At 38.1% G+C, this 20,707-nt stretch overlaps 2 protein-coding genes across 4 annotated transcripts; both read right to left on the reverse strand.

Moving 5' to 3' along the window:
- Positions 1 to 1,338: 1,338 nt before the first annotated feature.
- nptna (neuroplastin a) lies at positions 1,339 to 18,376 on the reverse strand. Of its 3 annotated transcripts, none has more exons than XM_037767977.1 (8): positions 18,035 to 18,376; positions 8,651 to 8,819; positions 8,433 to 8,527; positions 7,289 to 7,422; positions 5,754 to 6,027; positions 4,140 to 4,161; positions 2,431 to 2,507; positions 1,339 to 2,293 (listed from the first exon to the last, which is right to left on the reverse strand). In XM_037767977.1, the coding sequence occupies exons 1-7, from the start codon at positions 18,123 to 18,125 to the stop codon at positions 2,447 to 2,449; spliced, it is 846 nt and encodes a 281-aa protein (XP_037623905.1). In that variant the 5' UTR covers positions 18,126 to 18,376; the 3' UTR covers positions 1,339 to 2,293; positions 2,431 to 2,446. The 3 variants fall into 3 exon arrangements, with proteins under 3 accessions (XP_037623905.1, XP_037623907.1, XP_037623906.1); XM_037767979.1 differs by having other exon boundaries at positions 4,140 to 4,146; positions 18,035 to 18,375; XM_037767978.1 differs by lacking the exon at positions 4,140 to 4,161 and having other exon boundaries at positions 18,035 to 18,375.
- LOC119487256 (neuroplastin-like) lies at positions 10,069 to 12,342 on the reverse strand. The gene has a single exon (XM_037767980.1). It carries the CDS (start codon positions 11,915 to 11,917, stop codon positions 11,519 to 11,521), a length of 399 nt encoding a protein of 132 aa, XP_037623908.1. The 5' UTR covers positions 11,918 to 12,342; the 3' UTR covers positions 10,069 to 11,518.
- Positions 18,377 to 20,707: the final 2,331 nt, after the last annotated feature.

Consider the following 20,707-nt stretch of genomic DNA (forward strand, 5'->3'; position numbering starts at 1 on the left):
GATTTTTGTGAACCAAGTGAGAAATTATTAATCAAGGCAGATTCTCATTTTGCTTTTACTTGTGTGATTTTCCTTTTTTTTAAATATACATTTTTAATGAGCATTGTTGGTCCGAGCCTGAGATCTAAGATTTTCATGGTCAATGGAAGTTTTAATTGGCTGCTTCACTGTAATTGTTGTGCATATGATAAGCTCTTGAAACTTGTTCCTCTGATGTGAGGTTCATCATCATGTTCAACACGTCTGCTGAGAGTCATTCAAATCCTCACTAGATGGCGCCGTTCTCAACAAACTCTTTCCTGCATCCTCATGGGACGGCCTGTGTGCATCATTACAGTTTTTCCTCACTCGCTTTGGGCCAATTCTTGAATGAGAATACTTTTTTTTTTCAAAACAAAAAGTTAAAATCTCTAAACAATAAGTTTGTTGTTAACAACAGCTTTGACTTTCTCATTCATCAAGCAAATTGCACGTGTTTTAGCACAAAAGCAACTTGCACATGGCTTGCAGATCAAAACTGATGAGTTGATTCTCAGTGAAATTGTCTTCAAAACATTCTTTCATCGTTTGAGCCGTCACATGCAAAATGATCCATTCAATTATCCAAATCTGTCAGACGTACATACTGTATATATTCCATAAATATCTGTGACAATGAGGTACAATTTGTAGTTTTTTAACTGCACTACCGCAGGTTTTTTCATTGTTGTGGGGATGTTGTTTTTTTGGCATGGATGTCATTTTGTGGCAAAATTTCGCTCGCAGTATATGACTTTAATGAAAGATCAAAAGTTAATTTCCAATACATACACATTGCTACACAAATACATTAACTATACATACAAAAGTGCATATCCCTTTTCCGTGTAGTGACTACAGTATTGACTTTTCCCAATAAACTTTGACCTACTGTTGAAATAGGAATCTAAAAATCTCCATGCCATACACAACAGTACAGCTAGATAAAATTGATATTCATGTATAGTAGGCCGAAGCCGTCAGTTTCAACAAAAACATAGAACAAAACAGAGATTTCCAGGGTTGACTGCCGTGGTGAAAAAAACACCTAAACATTTTGACCAGTACGGCTCACACGATGACAAGACAACTTTTCATTTTGGTGCATTGACCAATTTACTGACACAATAACTAGGTTTTGAAGCATGACTGAAGTGTTTTGGCTGAATTACCATTTTTTGCAAACATGCAATAGAGTTGTGATGTTCCATGAAACAGAATTTTGAGACTGTTTAAAAAAAATGAGACAAAGCGATTGAGAAAAACTGTAAATGGTACAACTGAATATTTTGTACAAAGAAGACAACTCAACAGACACACTTTCTTTTTTGAGATATTTATTCTTAAAAATGAGTCGGGGGATCTTGGAATTGCTTCACATGTGTCAGTCCTGACGTGGGCTTCTTTCGCCGCCTCCCACGTCAGCTGTAGAGAATTCATGCAGCCGTGTAGTATGCCGTCAACGCTCTACGGTGATCCTATACTAGTTTAAAGCTTTGTCACAGAGAAATCAAAAGCTGCAATGATTTTCATTATATTGATATGGATAATAGTTGCATAGGATAATAGCCATGCTGTACAATACACATGATTATAAAACAATATGTTAGAATGATTAGTACAGATTTCCTAAAGTAGGTTTATACAGTTTTCATTATCCTCAACATTTAAGTGCATCATATCATATGAATATATTTATATTAATGGTGATCTGATACATAGTTATAGTGATTTAATACATACAGTACATACAGTAAAGTAAATCTTAATCAATTTTAGAGGGACATTGCGAAGCCCTTAAAATGCAATAAATATTTTCTGATAAAATGGTATGCAGGGGAATGTTAAAACTGTACACAACTGTCATACCAGATATGGTGGCATTTACTTTTACATTGCCAAGTTTTGTTTTTCCTCTAGAACACACAGTACAGATTATCTAAATGAAGCCACTCTCAGAGAAAAGAGCCCAAAATAAAAAGCCATTTCTGTATCAAACAGAAGGTCAACATCTTGCATGCATTATTTTAGAAGTAGTAAAAATGTAAAATCAGTGGATAAGAGGGGAAAAAATCATAAACGTCAACAACTGCATGCAGCAACAATGGTTATAATGTTAACAATTCCATATTCGCACCCTCGCACAGTAAAATCATAAGGCATGCCTCACTGAACTCCTCAACAACCATACTTAACGGCAGATACATCCTGTTAACAACTGGTGAGGATTCCCTTCTTGTTTACCTTCATATGGTCAATACATGTGTAATGAAACCTGCAAATAAAGAGAACATTCAGCTCATTAGCGCAGTCTGACAGTAGAGCATTCAGTGATAAGATCACATGGTGGACAGCCACAGGCTTGTCATACATATTTATCATCAGGCTTCCTCTTAATAATGTAATACTCACTCAGCAGACAGGCTGCTCAGTTCGTATTCCTCTGGCGGAGATTCTTGTCTTTGTGGTTGTTGGTTGAATTAGTTTTCCTTTAGCAGGAAGTAAACAACACAATCAGTTCATATCTCAAATGAAACGTGCATACTAGTCAAATGATCAGTTAAATGATTGGCAGAAAGTAATGTGACTCCAATTCTAATAACTGTTAAATCATTGTAGTCATTTATCAAATAAAAACACAAGAAATTTGCTTTTCTGTTTGACGTAATTATAAATGCGATACTTCAGAATAATTGATCAATTTCAAGTCATCTTTTTGAGCTCTGACAAATTGTGATGTAATTTTAGCCTAATTTTTGCCATTTTATAGACTAAATTCTATTTAGAACTAAAACTAGGGCAATCGATTCAAACTTTTAATCACAATTGTCCATAGTTAATCGTGATTAATCACACATTTTTTATCTTTTCAAAATGTACCTTAAAAGGGAGATTCGTCAAGTATTTAATACTCTTATCAACATGGGAGTGGGCAAATATGCTTTATGAAAATGTTTGCATATATTTATTATTGGAAATCAATTAACAACATAAAACAATGACAAATATTGTCCAGAAACCCTCACAGGTACTGTATTTAGCATAAAAAAATCTAAATCAAATCATAACATGGCAAACTGAAGCCCAACAGGCAACAACAGCTGTCAGTAAGTAACAATACTGTCACTGCTTCGTACAAAGGTTTAAACTAGGGCTGTCAATTGATTCAAATATTTAATCCTGATTAATTGCATGATTGTCCATAGTTAATTGCAAATGAATCGCATATTTTTTATCTGATCAAAATGTACCTTAAAGGGAGATTTGTCAAGTATTTAATACTCTTATCAACATGGGAGTGGGTAAATATGCTTGATTTATGCAAACGTATGTATATATTTATTATTGGAAATCAATTAATACAAAATAATGACATATATTGTCCAGAAGGAACAGGTAACAACAGCTGTCAGTGTGTCAGTGTGCTGACTTGACTATGACTTGCCCCCAAACTGCATGTGATTATCATAAAGTGGGCATGTCTGTAAAGGGGAGACTCGTGGGTACCCATAGAACCCATTTTCATTCACATATCTTGAGGTCAGAGGTCAAGGGACCCCTTTGAAAATGTTAAATTTTCAAGTTATTATCTTGTTAACTTTGACAGCCCTATTTAAATATATTCTAAATTGGAAATGGAAATGGATCCGTTTCCGTCAATGAATTGAGCTCCATATGCAAAAAATACCTGCACTAAAATCACTCACGATAGCTACCAATGGTGTTGATGATTTGTAGGTTTGTTCATCTCAATTAACAATTATTCCTGCTTACAACTGCACTATAGTGTGTTATAATCCATTTATTAAATGTTTTTATACTGCTTATGACTGGTAATAGGGGTACTTAAAGTAATGTGTGGCCTTTTTAAGTCAAGTATCATGGGCAGGGCTTCCGGACAATTCAGATGGTGACTTGTCATCGACAGGAAAACATGTCCTTACTTGACTCATTATAAAAACATGATGCTCCCAGTTATTTTATGACCCAGATTTATGGTGTACTGTACACTGCACTCTAAAGACAGTCAGGAGTGGATATATCGTGATAAGCTACAATAAAAACACACGTCATCAAGCAAAACAGAGAGAAGTTATTGAAGGTAAAATGTTTATACTTACGCTGGACCTGCCGGGTCATCGTCTGAGGCAACAAGGGAAGATATGGAGAAATGAAATAAAATAAAATAAAATAATCGCAAGGAAGTTGCACACGTTGATGAAGTGACAAGTGTTTTTTTTAAGTCTTTTTTACAGAAAGCATAAAGTATTAAGAACAATTAGCTGTGACTGACACATGGTGCACAGAGTGTTTTATAGTTTCAACAGTACTGCGTGTGCAGACTGTGTTGTTGGATGAAAACGTAGCCTAGATGAAGTAACAAAATAGGAAACAACAGGCTGTCATGCCGCAGGAAAAACCACCTCATGAGGTCACTCACAAACACACAGTGAAATCCAGCACAACACCACATTAAAACAATCACATACAGGCAAAATTCAAATAAAAAAAAAATAATACTGTTGTCATGCACAGACAGGCAGCGCTCACGAAGAACAGCTGTTCACTCAGCGAGATTAGTGAAGAGCAGCTCCATTAATATCAGCCCTCTACTGAGGGTAATAAAGTCATTGAAGCGATGTCAAACAGTGACGGTAGAAATGATTGCTTGCATGCCATCTCACTGCTGCGGCTCGATGCAAAAACATGGAGTCACCGTTTGTCAAATAAAATCTTAAAAACGGAAGATTTTGAAAGGCGCTAAACAGAATTGTGTACTGTGCTGTGAACTGGAACAAGATGAAGCTGAATGCCTGTTGAAATTCATGACGCATGCACAAGTCTCACACTTACCACAATCATGGTTTAGGTGTTGCAATTTAGGGAAAAGGGGAACAATCTGTTAAAATATTCACCAGCTAACCTAAGTAAAATATGAAGTAGTGACATTACATGCGAGAATTTGCTTTATGATTCATGCAATCTATTTTGTAAGACTGGGAGGATTCTCAAGGTGACTTAAACACCATGTAATGAACCATAATGAATATATTCCTGTTCAGTGTTGCCGACTGACTGACTGACACAGCTCTGAGCTGTCAGTCATCCGCTGCACATTGCATCTAATCAGCATGTGACAACATCAAAATTCTGTTTGAGAGGAAAAGGTCACCCAAATACCATTAATGCATAATTTATGATGCAGCTAGACTCTTGAAAATTAAGTACTCTGTAGTATTAAAAAATCCCAGGCTGGCATACGCAGATTGTATAGCTAAATGATGTGTCTCGTGGTTAAGCTTGCAGTAGCTTGGGGACAGCGCAAGGTCCCTGGAAAGCCGTAAATAATTGAAACTGTCCACCTCCGCAACACTGCAGTATCATATTTCTCATGAATATTAAATGCATGAAATTGTCCTGACAAGGTGCGACCTCCTGCAACAGTGTCTGCCTGTTGGGTCAACCTCGCCAGACTGAATTATTGAATGCAGGCACAGCACAGTGTCAGGTGACTCTGTTAGTGTCTCTGACGACGGAATGACTTAAGGCAGTCACCAGAAAACAAAGTGTGCCTCCTTTCACAGTCACCTCATTGCACAACACCATGCTGACAGGGGTTTGGGATGCAAAAAGAATTTGGACAAAATTCATCGGAGAGATCGTTGTCAAAGCTGAACAATACAGTGAACAGTGAAATAATAAAACAGTTTTAAGCACCGCCGCTGGTTACTCACCGTCTTGTAAATCATCCGGCTTCTTGCGCTTCTCATAAATGACAATGATGACGATCAGGATGATGATCTCGGCCAAGACCCCCAGAAGAGGCCATAAGGGGGCCAAGTTGCTGCGGACCCTCAGCACAATCTTCTCGTCGCGGGTGCCGAGCATGTTGGTGGCGTTGCAGTGGTACTCGCCTGGATCTAGATTAATGTCTAGGTTGACAATGTTGAGTTCAGTGTAGTTGTCTCTGCTGCTGATGAAGAAGCGTCCGCTTGAGTTGTCAATTTCCTGTTGAGGGAGAAGAAAGCAATGTACTAAATAATGTTGAGGGTCAATGGTGTCAAAGTTAATGCAATAAAATCACATCAACGCAAATTTGTTTTAACGCCACTAATTTCTTCAACGCATTAATGCAACTTGCGATTTTAAGGTTGCAGCGGGCTCAGTTTTAAAGCTAGCTAGTCAAGTCAGCACACTGACACACTGACAGCTGTTGTTGCCTGTTGGGCTGCAGTTTGCCATGTTATGATTTGAGCATATTTTTTATGCTAACTGCAGTACCTGTGAGGGTTTCTGGACAATATTTGTCATTGTTTTGTGTTGTTAATTGATTTACAATAATAAATATATATATACATACATTTGCATAAAACAAACATTTTTGTCCACTCCCATGTTGATAAGAATATTAAATACTTAACAGATCTCCCTTTAAGGTACATTTTGAACAGATAAAAAACATGTGTGATTCATTTGTGATTAATCACGATTAACTATGGACGCAATTAAATATTTTAATCAATTGACAGCCATAGTTATGAGGTTTTAAAACATTACATAATATTTCATACTGTATTACAGGACCATGTTATGAAATAACATAATAAAGGTATTTCATGGACAGCCTCCTAAATTGTATTTAAATATATCAGTTTTATTTGTTTATATTACTATATCTTATCTTATTCTATTTAATTTTCTCTACTTTTATTTGCCTGGATTTTATCTAATTGTAATGCTGATTTGTTTTAATCTTATTTTTCCCCTATAGAGCACTTTAACTTTGCATTTTGTAACTTCGTTTTGGAAGGTGTTGTACAAATAAAGTCATTCATTATCATTATTATTATGAAATGATGTACAACCCATGATTTTCCATTTGAGGTCATCGTGAAGTCTTAAACGAATCGCTTCTTGAGCTTGAATATTTACAGTAACTCAGTATAAGTATAGTTTTGCAAAGAGTTTCCCTTCTGTTGAGGTAGCTAGTAAATGAGTAGTGGACGTCTTCTAATACAGGTTTGTGTAGAAAACTAAGCCAGTTAAATACTAGCCATAAATTCTGCCTTTAAAAACATAATAATGTTCCGTTTTGATGAGTATATGTTTATTATCGCAGTTGCAGTTTTCAGTGGTGTTAAGGTGTTTCTAATATTTTGCCCACCCCATTTACAAAAACAAGGGAGGAAGAATATTAGAAACACATGTCAATATAATGCAGTCCAGTAAAACACCACCACTAACTACATTACTATCATATATCACATACCCTATGAATGCCGTTGTCGTACTTGCGCCAGGTCCAGACAGGGTGAGGATAGCCCACAGACTTACAGTAGAGTACAGCAAGCTGGCCCTCGTTCTTATTCTCACTACGCTTGTGGCCTGTGATGTCAGGAGCAGCTTAAAAAAAAAATAACAAATATCAATTGTTAAACAGGAATACATTCAAGAAATTAAAAAAAAAATAAAGTGCTACAGCTCTACTGTGAGTTGTATGAAAATAATAAATGGGTTTGTGCTAATTTCTGCTTTTCATCTTTTCTTTCTCAAGTACAAACTAATTACATTTTTTTATTGCATCTATCTTTTAAATATTAGTTAAGTAAGCAATGCTTATGGAAAACGGCTCCATAAATAAAGTTTTTCAGGCAATGAACAGCTGCTTCACTGTATTCAGATCAGTACTTTTCAAGCAAGATGCACAAAGCACTTCCCGGAGTTAGGAAGATAACTAACAGCTGCAGGGGGTAAATAATGCACCAAACAAGATTGCAATAAGTAGAGAAACATAATTATAAAACCTAAATACAGTGTTGTTGTTGAACTTATCCACCAAATAAAGATAATGAAGTTTTCTAGCCATGATCATGGAGTACAATGTTAGCAAGACTGACTAACTTCTGTGTGAAAAGAAGTGAAATTTTAATATTTCCTTCACAACATTTCATCTACGAGGAACATGTGATCCTGTGTAGCATCAAGCTGCCTGTATTATTCCTGAATAATACCTGTGTATTCTGTTTATTATAAATCTACCAGGCCTGTAAATCTTTTTTCTTCCCGGATGAAAAGAAACTCTCCGTAATATAAAAGCAAATAAAATCCAATTTGCCTCCATAGTGATGCGTGTGACGGCAGAAAAGGCTGACAGATTTTACCGTTGAGACATAATCCCTTGCCATCAGACAAACAAGACACCATCTGCTGCCACTGAGCCGGGCATTGGTTAGATGGAGGTGTCAAGGGCGCCGGCTGCCCCATGAGCAGCCAGCAGAGCCGTTTGAAATCACAGGTCCTCGCATGACAGGGCTGCTGGTGCTCAAGGCCATTTGGGCCATTTTTATTGGGGACAGCGCTAATGTGGCCTTGAAACTGACAAATACGCCAGCAGCTCACAAATCAACACCTACATTTAACTTCTATGGTGGCGTTTGCTGGAGGAGCCATCTCGAAGGTGTAAACACACATGTACATTCCGGCGTCGTCTCCTCTTGGTTTTTTCAGCCTGGAGAAACAGAAACACACACACGTGAACTCACAGCAGGCTGCTAAACTCCCACACACACACACACACACACACACACACACAAACACAAAAGGTTTTATAAAGTTTTGCCGTGACTCCTACTTGTACTCAGTGTTTCTATTTGGGGTGCGTGTTTCCGGGATCTCCTCCCCGTTCTTCATCCAGTAGCTCTCCTCGTGGGCACTGTGGGCGCCGGTCAGGTTGCATTGCAGTAGGTAAGAGTCGCCTTCCACAGGAAGTGTGGCGTGATCAGAGGCGGCGATTGTCGGCTCTGTAAGAGAGACACAGATTAGCTACGGACAGAAGGGATGTTCGCTGGGACTCGTGGGTGAGAGGAGGTGTTGAAGGATGTAAACAAGAACACACAAAAGGTCCAGACAGACAACACACTTTATACACACTTATACAACATAGCACAGGAATAGAGTTGTGAAGTGGGAGGAATTATTTTAGGCATCCAGGGTTCCTTAAGTAGAAGTTATTCTCTGCATTGCTAGGTGACTGGAAAGTGGGAGCACTTCTCCCTCGGTTGAATCATCAGTACAAAAAAGTCCAACAGCATTAGAAAATATCTGGTTCTTTGATAAAAAGTTTAAGTACAAGCCTGTGTACATAAAAACGCAAGTAGAGAAGCCAACTACAGCTCCCACGGTGCATTTCAGCAAGAAGCATCCACACTGAGCTTAAATGTCTGTTACATGTGCCACTAACAATGAGCGAAAGCTGAAGATTACGTTTTTTACAAATTTTTACAGTACAATCTGCAGCTTAAATTAATATTATAGCTCAATTTCAGATGAATTGTGCAACTAAAGTGCTGCACTGTGGTCTCAGCTGTAATGATGAGTCCACCACAATAACAGAAAAGGACACGACTTCTTAGAAACAAGATTAAATGAATTAAAACTAGGGCTGTCAAAGTTAATGCGATAACGCAAATTATTTTTAACTAATTTCTTTAACACATTTACGCATTTTGCAATTTTTAGATTGTAGCGGGCTCAGTTTTAAAGCTAGAGTGAAGATACTGGTATCACATGAAACTAGAAAAACCTAAGGAATCCATTGGTACCAACCATGTCATACTATATTGTTGCAAATGAGGTTAAATAACGCTCCAGACTTACACTAAATTTTGTCGAGAAAAAAAATGGCATGGCCATTATCAAAAGGGTTCCCTTGACCTCTGACCTCAAGATATGTGAATGAAAATGGGTTCTATGGGTACCCACGAGTCTCCCCTTTACAGACATGCCCATTTTATGATAATCACATGCAGGTTGGGGCAAGTCATAGTAAAGTCAGCACACTGACACACTCACAGCTGTTGTTGCCTGCTGGACTTCAGTTTGCAATGCTAAATGCAGTACTTGTGAGGGTTTCTGGACAATATTTGTCATTGTTTTGGGTTGTTAATTGATTTCCAAAAATAAATATTTTCATACATTTGTATAAAGCAAGCATATTTGTCCACTCCCATGTTCATATGAGTATTAAATAATCTCCCTTTAAGTTATATTTTGAACGGATACAAAATGTGCGATTAATCAGGATTAAATATTGAATCTGATGGTCATGACGTAAACCTACAGTATCATTACTTTGATGAATTCATTGACTAAAAAGTTAGGATCAGGAATTAAGAATAGAGAGACTGAGTGGGGAAAAGCTCCTCTGGAACCAGCTTCTGAACAGGATACAACTAGACATTTCTATTACACTCACTGGAATACAGGCAGGTCTAAACTTTGATTTATTTTTTCCCAAAAGCTGATTAAAAAGCTAAAATAAACTCCTTCAGATTGTATTTTTGTAGCTAAGCCTACCACAATGGATTCACCTTTTATGGAAGACGTACTCATGCTGGGAGCCAGCGAGGACGACTCTAGCTTTAATTAAATAGCTCCGAAGGAATCCCATAAAAAACACAGAAACTCACAATAACATACATTTGAATCTGGTTGAAATTCAACCTGTTGAAAGTCCTCGCTTGGATTAGCTGTCAGACAGCAAAGACCTTAATTGGACGTATTCTGCTTAATCCTGATTATCTACATCTCGTACATGTAGACACCGGTGAACCTCTCAACCTGAGTTGCCACAAGCTGAAACACTCATATATACAGAACAGCTCGGCATCGTTTTGAATTCTTTTTCTTTTTTTAAACTAGTGCCGATACTAGCGCTGGTAAATGTTGTCTAAACCTAAAGACCATCAGCTGTAAAACTACTTTGCCCTCATAAAATCATCTAAAATTGATAAAATTTTGATTATAAATCTGGATCTATCTGATCAACAAATAAGTAAACAAGATTACTAATATGACGAGACTTTTGATGGCAGCTTTCGGCACTTATTAACACTTGGGGCTACAGAAACATTTCGTTCCCTACCAAAAAAACATTGACATTCGACACCCAAGTTCAGTATCCACAAGTTTTGGTTTCCATTTAGTTCTGTGCATTTCAGATTCTGGTACAGAATAGTTTGTGGGGAAAAAAACATTTATAGATTAGGAATTAAAAAGGTCACACCAAACATTGGCCAAATTTGTGTGTGGAAGTATAGTCAGTATGCAAAATTTGACATTTTAAAAACAGAATTAAAACTTGTTATGACATAAATAATAACCAAAAGAAACATCTTTGGAATATAATGATATACAGTTCAGGGAAATGAGAAGGTGAGAGCTAAAGGAAGAGATAAATTAAGTAGAGAGGAAATGGAGACGGGGAGGAGATTGGGTTCTACAGGGTTCAGGTTGAAGGATGTACTGAACCGACAATGTAAAACATTACTCAACTAGGCTGGTAAAAGTACATAAAGTGTTTTTCTTAATTTTCCAAGTCTGTAGGGGAGGATGGCTCCTACGGAGGAAGCTAGAGGTCCTCTGGAGAGGTTTGAGGGAGGCTGGATCACACAGGAACTGTTCAATGTGTCTGCTAACGGAAGGGAAGGAGGTGTTTCCTCTACAGTGACCACTCACTCTGCAGCACCGTTATAGTGGCCTGAGCACGGATCCAGGTGGTGGCTGGATTTTGGTGCAGGTCGTTACGTCGCGGGTCATTGCTGGCTCTGCACTCATAGGTCCCAGCATCGTCCAGCGTGAGACGAGAGACACCTAACGCACTCGCGGCGTTGGAGCCGTAGGCCGTGCTGATGGACACTCGCCGCTTACGGGCGCCGTCCCACAGCTGCCTGAAGGAATCTGCTCGGTTGATCTCAGAGTACCACCACTGGATTTCCGGGGTGGGGTTTCCCACCACGTCACAGTACAGCTCAAAGGTGTCGCCCGTGAGCTTTGTCTCAGAAAGAGGTGATTTCACAAAGCCCGCTGGTGGTGGCGGTGAAGGTTTAGGGGGCAGCATGTCCAGGGACAAGCCCCAAAAAAGGAAAACAGGTTGAGGATGGAAAGGCCAGAAAATAACAGGGTGAATTAAATAGGAAACAGAAAAGGAAAGACAAACAGAAAAAAAGATAATATGAAATAATCAAAAAGACACTGACAGACAGACAACTTAAAATCAAACAAAGGATGTAGAAAATGTAAATTATACAACAGAGATGCAGCTAACTTTTATCATCATCGATTAATCCGTCGGTAATTTTCTTGATTAATTGTTTGAAAGTGAAAAATGTCCATTACAATTTTCCAGAGCCCAAGTTCATGTAGGGAAGCACCGATACAGGATCGGATATCGGGCCGATACTGACTCAAATAGCTGGATCGGATATCAGTGACAATGGGGCCGATCTATTCAATTCTATGTTTATATACTGTCTATATACATTACATACTGGAATTTGAATTCCTGTAAATTTTGACCAATTTGTTGCTGCATTAAAACGGTTTACACCTGAATTCCTGTTCATTTTGAAGATTTTTTTTACACATAAAAGAATGATCCCAGTCTCTTCCACACAGTGAGGCATACAGCTTATTAATTAAACACTGGTATCGGATCGGTACTCGGTAACGGCCGATACCCAAAGCCCAGGTATCGCAATCGGTATCGAGACTGGAAAAGTCGGATTGGTGTATCCCTATGGTCATGTACTAATTTTTTTGGGACTGATCAACAGTCCTAAACTCAAAGATAGGCTATTCAATTTACTTTCATAGAAGACTAAGAAATTATGCAAATATAAAAAAAAAATGAAAAGCCGGACATAGAAAACTTAAGCCATTTTTTTGCATTAAATGATCAACTAATGGTTTCAGCTTAGTGTAAAATATAAAACAGGAAAATTAACATCAAACTGTCTGTCAAGAACAGGTTGGTGACAGAGAGAGAGAGAGAGAGAGAGAGAGAGAGAGAAAGAGAGAGAGAGAGAGAGAGAGAGAGAGATGACCTCAGATCTGCCTAAGCCATTATTAATGCTATTTCTAGGAAGTTTTCATTCAATTCTGCTGGGACGTCTTTGCGAGGCTGCTCTCACTTGATTTTGTACAATTAATGACATTATATAAATCTGTGCCGGGCTCGTGCAGCACACACATCCAAAAGTCCTCCAAGTGACCTTGTCATTTTCCGTACATCTTGTCTGTATAATGAAAACAGCATTAGTGCTTGTTTATATAATTATTCAATAATCGGACACAGACACCGGGCCGACTGTATACTGTTAATTTAACAGGATTGAAATGTCCCCTGTCTGAACTGACAGCAATAAAAACAAATTAAACAATTGATCACGGCTGCACAGATTGGAGGAGGAGGAGGACGGGGGGCTGTGTAGTCATAAGGATGGTCTATAGGCAACGTGGAGACTGAGTACATGAGACTGAGAGGAGATTTATAGAAACTGCAGCTCTGGGTCTCTGGGGAGTGTGTGGGTGCATGGTGAAAGACCCCCTCCGTTTCCATAGAAGCACTCTACAGCAACAAAGTGGGAAGAGAAGAGACGGCCAACCAGACCAGGCAGATCATCACAAGGCAGACACGTTTTGTTTTTTTGTCAAGATGACATCATAACCCTGCTGCACAGCCCACAACTGGTTCATCAAGACCAGCACATTTACTGTCGGCACAAATAGATTCCTATATACACTCAGTTGCCAGTTTATTAGGTACACCTGGCTAAAACTAATGCAGTCTAATACAACAGTCTTGCAATACCTTCATGAAGGTTATAATGTCGAATTGTATTGCATTAAACTGGCAGGTGTTTCTGTTATTTAGTATACCCTCATTGATATAAATGGGGTGTAATAGGGCTGTCACAATAACCGCAATATTGCAATACCGCACTATTGACAAGCCAACCGCCACAACCGCCATGTTTATGTTCACGCACATTTACACTATGCTACAAAACGCCAGCAGCGTGATGAGGCGCTGAGCGTTTATTCTGTGTTGAGAGAGTTGAAAAATGTTCAGCTTTGGGTAAAACGTTGCACTCAGTCACATCCTACATGTGCTGAACAACAAATACAATGGAGGAGTAATTAATATACATAGACCGGCGGTAATAAATTAAGTAATTTGCAAAAAAAGCGTCAATAATACCACATATCGCACTATTGAGACCATCATTATCACCGCAAGGGAAATTCCTTCACCGTGACAGCCCTAGGGTGTACAAAATAATAGAAACACCTGTCACAATTCAACAGACAAACTGCGGCCTCCAAAATGACCATACAGTTGAATCAAGACCTCTCTAAACCGTTTCAACAAAAACTAAACGTCATCACCTTCATGAAGGTAGGAGGATTTATTGTAGGATTGTTGTATTTCACTGCATTAGTTTTAGCTAGGTGCACCTAATAAACTGGCAACCGAGTGTATATAAGGACCAGGAAACAACGTGACGGACTGAAAACTAAAAGCAACACCGCAGCTCTTAACAGAAAACTGCTGAGAGACAGATGCTGCCACCTCGGATAGTCTAGATGTATGAAAAGTGCTGAGCGAGTAGCATTGTCCCACTGCACGCCATTGTACTATACACGTCTGAATAACGTCACTCATGTCAAGTTGACGTTGGTTTAGTTTTGGCATACTGTTGTGTGTGTCTCACGTGGGTGATCTTAGAACTATAATGGCAGCATTGTACTTTTTTTATAGATCCTGATAAATCTTAAATTGTCCACATATTCTTAACCTTTGAATGTTGGGCTGCAACCAACTGATCCTTTTTTATTATCAATTGATTTATCAATTTTTTTTTGAAAATGTCAGAAAATTGAAAGGAAATGCTCATCACAATCTTTTAAAATAACTTGTTTTGTTCCAGCCATTCATTTTAGGTCTGCAACTCATGATTCATTTTATTATCGATTAATATGTCGATTCTTTTTTTCGATTAATGCTTTAACTCTGACCGCCTTTAAAAGGAAGGCTTAAAAACCTGTTATTTTCTGCTGCCTTCTAATGCTTTTTATTGCTTTTATTGCTTTTATTTTCTTTTTTTATGTCAGTATTGCCAAATTTGTACACATTCAGTTTGTTTCCAATTCATTTTTTAAAAGCGTAAATGTCTGTAAAGCACTTATTTGTTTTATCTTATTTGTTTTGTGTTTCTATATCCATATTTTACCCTGGCTTCTGTTCATTTTCTTAGTGAATATGTGGAAAAGTGTGTGTTATGATTAGATGATATTATCACAGAATAAAACCCCAAAATCATTTCCCTTATTGCCTATAATAACTACTATTTCCCAGAACCCAAGGTGACATTGTCAAATGTCATGTTTGACCAACAAAAAAAAAAGAAAGTTCAGTTTATGATGATATAAAACAGAAAAAAGCACTAAATCTTCACATTAGAAAAGCTGGAACTAGGGATGCACCAATACCAGGTCGAATATCGGGCCAATACTGACTCAAACAGCTGGATCGGGTATCGGTGACAATGCAGCCGATCTATTCAATCACCATATACATTTTATACTAGAATTTTTATTCCGGATTAAGTTTTGACAATTTATTGCTGCATTAAAAAGGTTTACACTTCCTGTTAAATTGGAAGGGGTTTGTACGATTTATTATTTCATTAATAAATAACGATTCAGTAAATGTATATATATATATATATATATATATATATATGTATTTATTTGTTAGGAAAGCAGTATTTAAGTCAAGCCTGATGTTTCCTTTCACGTAAAAGAAGGATGCACAGAGAGAAGATGGTTAAGCTTAAACCAGAAAATAACCACAAATTAAAGGGGCTAAATTCGAAATTCAGGATGCAGATCAGAACAGAAGTGAGTCCAGAGACATCTAGAGATTAGAAAATGGTAAATGGACTTGGACTTATATAGCGACCAAGGTGACAGAAAGCACAGAGTATACAGTATTTACATGCTGGCTGGTCAATAGAATTAGATATAAAGTAAATGTACTGACATTTTCCTTGAGGGACATTAATGTAGTATTCAGTGCTGATGTTTAATGATGCTGATGTCTATCTCTGAACAGCTGACTTCATATCTTGAATTTAAAAGTTCTGCTCTTACCAACCGCGTCTCTAATTGTCCTGGCATTTTGATATTTTGTGTGCAGGGTATCTGGGAGTCCGAGAAAGAGCAGAGCTACAAAGAAAGTCACTAACACTCCCCGGTTAGGATGCCTTTGATGTTAAATATGACAGAAATGCAAATTAAAACTGAAATGATTTTTGAATTAATCGATAAGTCAACTGACAGAAAAATAATCAGCAATTTTGATGATCAATTAATCGTTTAAGGCACTTAAATTTTCTTTTTACTATTTTCTGACATTTTGCTGACCAAACAATTAATGAGAAAATAATCATCGGATTAATCAATAACAAAAATAATCAACATTTGTAGCCCAATTGCAATCCCTTATTTGTCAGGATGATTGCACTCTGACCTGTGTACTGATGAACACCTCGACACATCTGCTGATACAGTAATATGAACCTGAGACTGACAATCCCCAAATACTCATTGATTGCACTCAATTCATTACTGGAGCAACAAAATTCTCTGTTTGCATTGATCCATTCATTAACTGAGACCTGCATTTTTTTTTTAGCAGTTTTTTGTGGCTTTTGTGTGAGAAATTACCTCCAAAAAAATAGTTTGAATGATACTATTAAACAGCCTCCTTGGTAAAAAGCCACTCTACTTTAGATGAAACACACATCCTTAGGGATTCTTGTCAGGAATAGCTTCATATTTGAACATCCATTAGCAGATACAAATGGCTTCTGTGATGAGGCTGGCTGCTGTGCGCGTTAATATCTTGCATTACCAGACTAATGGTATGGTATATAAATAATATTTGCTTTATACAGTATATACTGTGACATTTCTTGAACCATCCAGCCTCTTTGAAAACAGGCAAAGAAGATAAGACAATATCAGATGTTCTAGCTCAGATAAAAAGCCATTACATTTAACTTCATCCACTGGCGTGCTGATTGAAGAAGAGATGTGATGAGTGGGTGTGTGCAGTATAAGGAGGAGATGTGTAATGCATTCCTACACATTGTCAACTCCAGGGAAGGCCAGAGCCGATTTTCACCCAATGCTTCTTGCAAATCTACACTTGCACACTTACAGTATATCCACCCCCTCCAAATACTCAGCTGAGATGGGTTTTATTCTGCCCTAAACAGTTTGGTGGGTGGGGGGATGAGATTTATGAGCCCAGGGGTCAATTGGACAAGTAGAACCTCTTGCAGAGAAATCAATGCCATTCTGCAGTGCAGTGCATCTCGAAAGCGAAAGAGCTGAACAGATTCACTGTTACTGCAAGAGGACATTAAAGCCATGGTTCCCCCAGTGCAGCAGCAGCAGCATCTCTGCTCTAAAAATAGAAGCATGCAGCAAAAAGGACTGGTGCTATTTACAGCACTTCTGAGGTCCTACATCTAATTACATGCATGTCATAAGCTCTGTTGCAAAGACTGATGCAGGGGAATGATCTCACCCTGTATAGGAGAGGAGTTGGTGATATTCACTGCTGGATACTGAATTCCTAAAGGCATATAATCCTGACATACCTGAGCAGACCTGTGCTTATCTCTAAGGAAAAGCATGACAGATTTTGAACTTCAGTGTGACACCATGTCTCCTATCCACCTTTTCCTATAATGAGCTTGTCCTTGCTGATTGAATCCACACTTCAAAGGACATTTTAAGGGACACAGCTAGGCCTCCTTGTGGCCCACTTCACTTCAGCCCAACCAATACAGATTGTAGCCTATCAAAGATTTATTGACCCTTCATTTCAAAGCCAAAAAACACGCGCTTCATTCGACTAATATAAGGTTTCTTTTAGTGTAACGTAAGGGATTATATAATGAGACTTCTGGTGAGACATCCGTGATGGACAGACCTTCTTAACACACAGACACGTCTTGTAATCATTAATAAATGCCTCCACTGCAGAAAAGCAGGCGACACATCCCTCCCTCCATGAAAAACCCGTATTTTCTGCCATGATGTGAGATTATTTTTATTATAAAGAGATTATTCTTATTCTAAGGATAGCGCGTTTTCTTACCGTTCTGTGAAGAGACGGACTGCAGCATCAAGGCTCCTAATATCACCACCGAGAAGGACATGACTGCAGCTCTTCGTTTGCCAGGTATCATCTTCGGGAGATGGAAAATGCCGGTAGGAGAGCAGCGCTGTAAAGGTGACCTGAGCTGGATATGATGATGATGATGATGATGATGCGCTGGATTCACCTCCAAAACACTCCGACTGTATCTCACGCAGAGAGGGAAGTGTCGCTATAGGTGGACTAGCAGGAGCCCGTCGGCACTACTGCCAGCTACCTGTGCAGCTCTGTGCTGTCAGCCCGGTGCAGAAAGGAGGGAACCACCTTCTTTTTTTTTTTTAACCACCCGTTTAATCTTAAATCCCGCGAGATCTTGGAGGAGGAGCGCAGAGAGACAAGCTGGTACATCACACAACGTCCTGTCTTAAAGTGGAGCAGAAATCAATTATATGAAAACAATATACACAAGATGGACGGTGTTATTTCTCAGCCATAGTCATTTAACAATGGAAACAACTTGAGAAAATTGCTTGTAACAAGATTAATTCATGATAGAGATCGACTAAGTTATGTAAAGTAGTTTCCAAAGCGCAATGATTTAGAACGTTGATTAAACTGTTGACCGGAACTATGTTTGACAGGTTCTAGAACACATCTGCCAACCAATCAGGAACGAGTATTGCTCAGGTCAGGGGTCAGAGACCTTTACTATCAAAAGAGCCATTTTAGGCAAAAATAATAATAAAAAAATCTGTCTGGAGCCGCAAAACTTTTGAGCATTGTGATGAAGGCAAGTACAGTTTATAGTCTAAGTATGTATAGTCTAATGCAGTGAGGGCCACAGTGCAAATGTACAACGGAGTATTAGGGCCACGTTGAGGGTAAAAAAATCAGAGATTTCGAGAATAAAGTCATAATATTACGAGAAAAAAAGTCGTAATATTATGGGAATAAAGTCATAACTTTGCGAGAAAAAAAGTTGTAATATTACGAGAAAAAAGTCATAACTTTACGAGGAAAAAGTCGTAATATTACGAGAATAAAGTCATAACTGTACGAGAAAAAAAGTCGTAATATTACGAGAAAAAAGTCTGAAGTGTACGAGAAAAAAGTCAAAATATGAGAAAAACGTCAGAAGTTTATGAGAAAAAAGTCTTATGAGAATAAAGTCATTATATTACGAGAAAAAAGTCAGAAACTTTCTCAGCCAGGTTTCTCAATCACTCGCAAACTCCGATCAAATGGTCAAACTATAGGCAGCGCTGTGGTTACCAGTGAGCAATGATTTAGAACGTTGATTAAACTGTTGACCGGAACTATGTTTGACAGATTCTGACAGACATCTGCCAACTAATCAGGAACAAGTATTGCTCAGGTATTGATACTAACCGTATCCAATGCTTAACAAATCGCTATTAAGCCTGAAACTGTGCTATGGGTCAAGCAGTAACTCAGGCTGACATAAGCCTTGACCTAAACAGCACCTGGGGCTTTAAGTAGACTTCTAATCCTATTTCTCTTTGAACTAATATAGGGTAATGGCAGCCTCACACACATAAAACAGTACACGCAGTGTAACCTTGGCAAAAAATAAAAAGCCTTTATTCAAATGGCTATTTCAGGATGAAATGCTAAAAACAATGCTGGTACATGTTCAGATTGGGTAACAACCACACAACAACAACAACACATAGGCCTACACCCTGAAGAATGCTGTTTGTCTCACTACGCGTGGGGTATTACCCAATCTGAACATGTACTAGCATGGTTTTTAGCATTTCATCATGAAATAGCCATTTGAATAAAGGCTTTTTATTTTTTGCCAGAAGAGTGCCTTGGACTCCCCCTTTTTTTAACCTTTGTATACCCTACCAAAGAGCACCTTCATGACACTGGACTTTCTCCCTTTTTTGACAGTGTAACCTTGTTCTTAAACTAAATGGAGCTTGTGAAGTGGCCTAAACATACTTTACTTGTGGTCAGTGATTACTGTCTTTGGAATTGGAATCATGTCTTACTTATTGGAGTAGGACTTAAAGGATATGGACTCGGCTCCAATCCAAAAAGGGCAGAGTGAGTCCAAAGAGAGCATTAGCCTACTCACCTGTAATATCAATCCAACAGCCATTATGTGGCAACAAAACAGGACATAGGTGGTTCTGAGAGTGTGGTTCTCCTCCCAATTATATTGAAACGCTATGGTCCCATTTTTCTCATACTACTCATTATATACTTTATATGAAGCCTACAAGACGCAGCAGACAAAAAGTGCAAACTGTGAACAAACTGGAGAATAAGCCATTAGTACTGCATCCATTCCACTTAATTAATCCACCAAGGTCCAGAAGAAACGCAAAAGAATGAAGGAGGCTGATGGACTGTTTTGTATTGTTAAGAAGGTCTAGTAGTGAAATGCAGTGCCTTGCTATTGTAATCAATTAAGTAAATCATGTTAATTATTTTTCAAATATGATGCAGTATGTGGAATAAGGAAAGGATTTAAAATGTTTTTTATTTCAATATATCTCAAGATCATGGCATATATATTTTATTATATTGCATGTAAGATGCATCTAACCCACTTCTGAATTTCAAGCAAAAACTGCCAAGATAAAGCTTTCTGTAACCAGTTTCATATTTTTCGATTATATTTCTGCTGCATTATTTTATCAG

Source organism: Sebastes umbrosus, chromosome 4 (genome assembly GCF_015220745.1).
Source record: "Sebastes umbrosus isolate fSebUmb1 chromosome 4, fSebUmb1.pri, whole genome shotgun sequence".
Classification (NCBI taxonomy): domain Eukaryota; kingdom Metazoa; phylum Chordata; class Actinopteri; order Perciformes; family Sebastidae; genus Sebastes; species Sebastes umbrosus.